Below are 2,083 nucleotides of genomic sequence, written 5' to 3'. Positions count from 1 at the left end.
CTATTCCGCCTTTCAACTTCCATCACAGATGACCCCGCTTAAAAGCTATACATCAGACCCTGAGAGATTTGTTTGCCACATGATAACGATATAATTACCATTTCCTAGCTGTCAATCATTCTAAGCTCACACCTGATTGGCTGCTACTGGTGGCATAAATGAGACTATATAAAGATCAGGAGAATCCCAGCAGTCATTTACAGATAGACATGGGCGTTCCAACACATCTGTTACAGCCTCTCAGTGTTGATACCAGCTCAAGTTATGATCTCGACATGTCCAGGTTTCCAGGCCTGGATGATCCAAGATACAAAAATGAACCAATGTTAATGGTTGCGCAGAGATCTACAAATTACTGTGGATATAACAACATTCAATGGACGTGTTCAGGCAGAAGGGAGAGTTCAATCAGGTTCTCCCAGACAATGCACCATGCGGATACCAGTTTAACTTCCAGATGTCCACCAATGCATTCTTCTGTGCACCCAGTGGATGTTCCTGACGATCTACTTGAAATCACTGGTAAGTGGAGCTCGGTACTGATAATGCATACTTCATGCTTATGTTCTGATAATATTTCTCCATGGATAGTCTTGGATGAATTAGAATTTTGTTGTTGTCAAATCGAATATTATTATGACCTCTACTTATACCAAATGCCAAATATAAATGTACTTATTTAGATTTATAAATAATTCAAATATGAATATTCAAGCCTTGCTTCTTTATTCTCCTCAGATCTCCAAACTCAGGATTTGTTGGAACTTCTGGATACAAAAGAATATGAGATTCTCGTCGATGATATTAGTCAAGAATTGCAGAGACATGATCAGTTACCAGATATACAGATCCTTGCAGTCGAACAAAAAAGGGATTGTACTCATGATCAAAGACAATTGCATTCAAATTACCATCGACCAGATCTACATTCAACGCCATTTGAACAAAGGAGATTCAATTGTTACCAAAGTGAAATACCTCAGCACCATCCAAGGAATACCACGCCGTACAACAGGACTTTAAATATGTGCAAGGACTTCAAAGGATATGTGTATCCCACATACAGCATGAGCACAAACAGATGTGTGGCTGTAAATGCACCGGTTAATTCATTCGGAAATACTTTAGTAAATCCTGTCGGGGATAAATCTGTAGCCACAGCTGTCAGGAACAAGAGGAAATGGTCAAGTGATAGTGACAATTCCCATAAGAGGAGATGTCTGCAGGCGAGACATGTGGATTACCTTGGGCAATATTCTGTGATAAGACAAGGGTCTCAGATAGGAGTGATGTGATAGGTGCCATTGATAAAACAGTTCCTGCCGCATATGGATAATATTTCTCACGATGTATATTGTGTGCATGTGTGTAAAGATAACGCGTATGAAAAGCCAAATAGTGTATACTACTTGCAGAGTGCATGCAACTAATTCCGTCATTTTTATTTATTTGTTGCTTATTTTATATTGAATAAACATTATTTTCATAGTTGTGCTTTCGGTTTATTTTCTTTCTTTACGCCACTATCTGATCTTCTCCATCTCTGCATTTCCATTTTAATTGTAGTTAGTTGGTAATAACTACTTTCTGTGCTAAGTATGTATTTTTGAAAACCCAACAAAGAACAGTTAAGTAAAAATACGAAGAGAAAAACTTACCTGCTGTGATATATTTCACAAACCACAATTACGCTTCATAACATATGTGGTTGCCTGATGTTGTTTGACAAGTCGACTTTCAAAATTCTCCACACAATCCGATTTTATCACATACAAAGACGCCATAGACTTTCATAAAAAAAAAAAAAAAAATCAAATTGGCGTTTTTAATCCAGCACAAAATCCCAAGGATTCTCCATATTACTTTCCATCTCTTTCAATGTAGAGCCACTGACACTTTCAACTTCTCGTAAAAGCTTTAATTGGGACCAACCAGAAGTCATGCTGGCTTTTTAAGCCATGAAAAACGCTAATGTGAATACCGGCATCGTTCTGTGGACAATGGAGCCTTGCTGTTGACCCCAGACTCCTGGTACACCCTAGGGGCGACCCATGCCCATTCTAGTCAACTTTGTAAATGGACA

At 38.5% G+C, this 2,083-nt stretch overlaps 1 protein-coding gene across 1 annotated transcript; it reads left to right on the top strand.

Moving 5' to 3' along the window:
• The first annotated feature begins 209 nt into the window (after positions 1 to 209).
• LOC139444087 (uncharacterized) lies at positions 210 to 1,429 on the top strand. Its single transcript, XM_071224994.1, has 2 exons — positions 210 to 522; positions 739 to 1,429. The coding sequence occupies exons 1-2, from the start codon at positions 210 to 212 to the stop codon at positions 1,293 to 1,295; spliced, it is 870 nt and encodes a 289-aa protein (XP_071081095.1). The 3' UTR covers positions 1,296 to 1,429.
• Positions 1,430 to 2,083: the final 654 nt, after the last annotated feature.

The sequence above is a fragment of the Haliotis cracherodii genome, unplaced genomic scaffold, assembly GCF_022045235.1.
Source record: "Haliotis cracherodii isolate W230 unplaced genomic scaffold, xgHalCrac1.p SCAF_5, whole genome shotgun sequence".
In the NCBI taxonomy this organism is placed as follows: domain Eukaryota; kingdom Metazoa; phylum Mollusca; class Gastropoda; order Lepetellida; family Haliotidae; genus Haliotis; species Haliotis cracherodii.
The sequence above is the reverse complement of the archived record's forward strand: the minus strand, read 5'-3'. Positions and strand labels throughout refer to the sequence as shown.

What these genes read in the sequence shown, in the direction of transcription:
- LOC139444087 (XM_071224994.1), top strand. Translation starts at nt 210, where the DNA reads ATGGGCGTTCCAACACATCTGTTACAGCCTCTCAGTGTTGATACCAGC. An exon ending in CGATCTACTTGAAATCACTG is followed by an intron (nt 523 to 738) that starts GTAAGTGGAGCT and finishes TATTCTCCTCAG; the next exon opens with ATCTCCAAACTCAGGATTTG.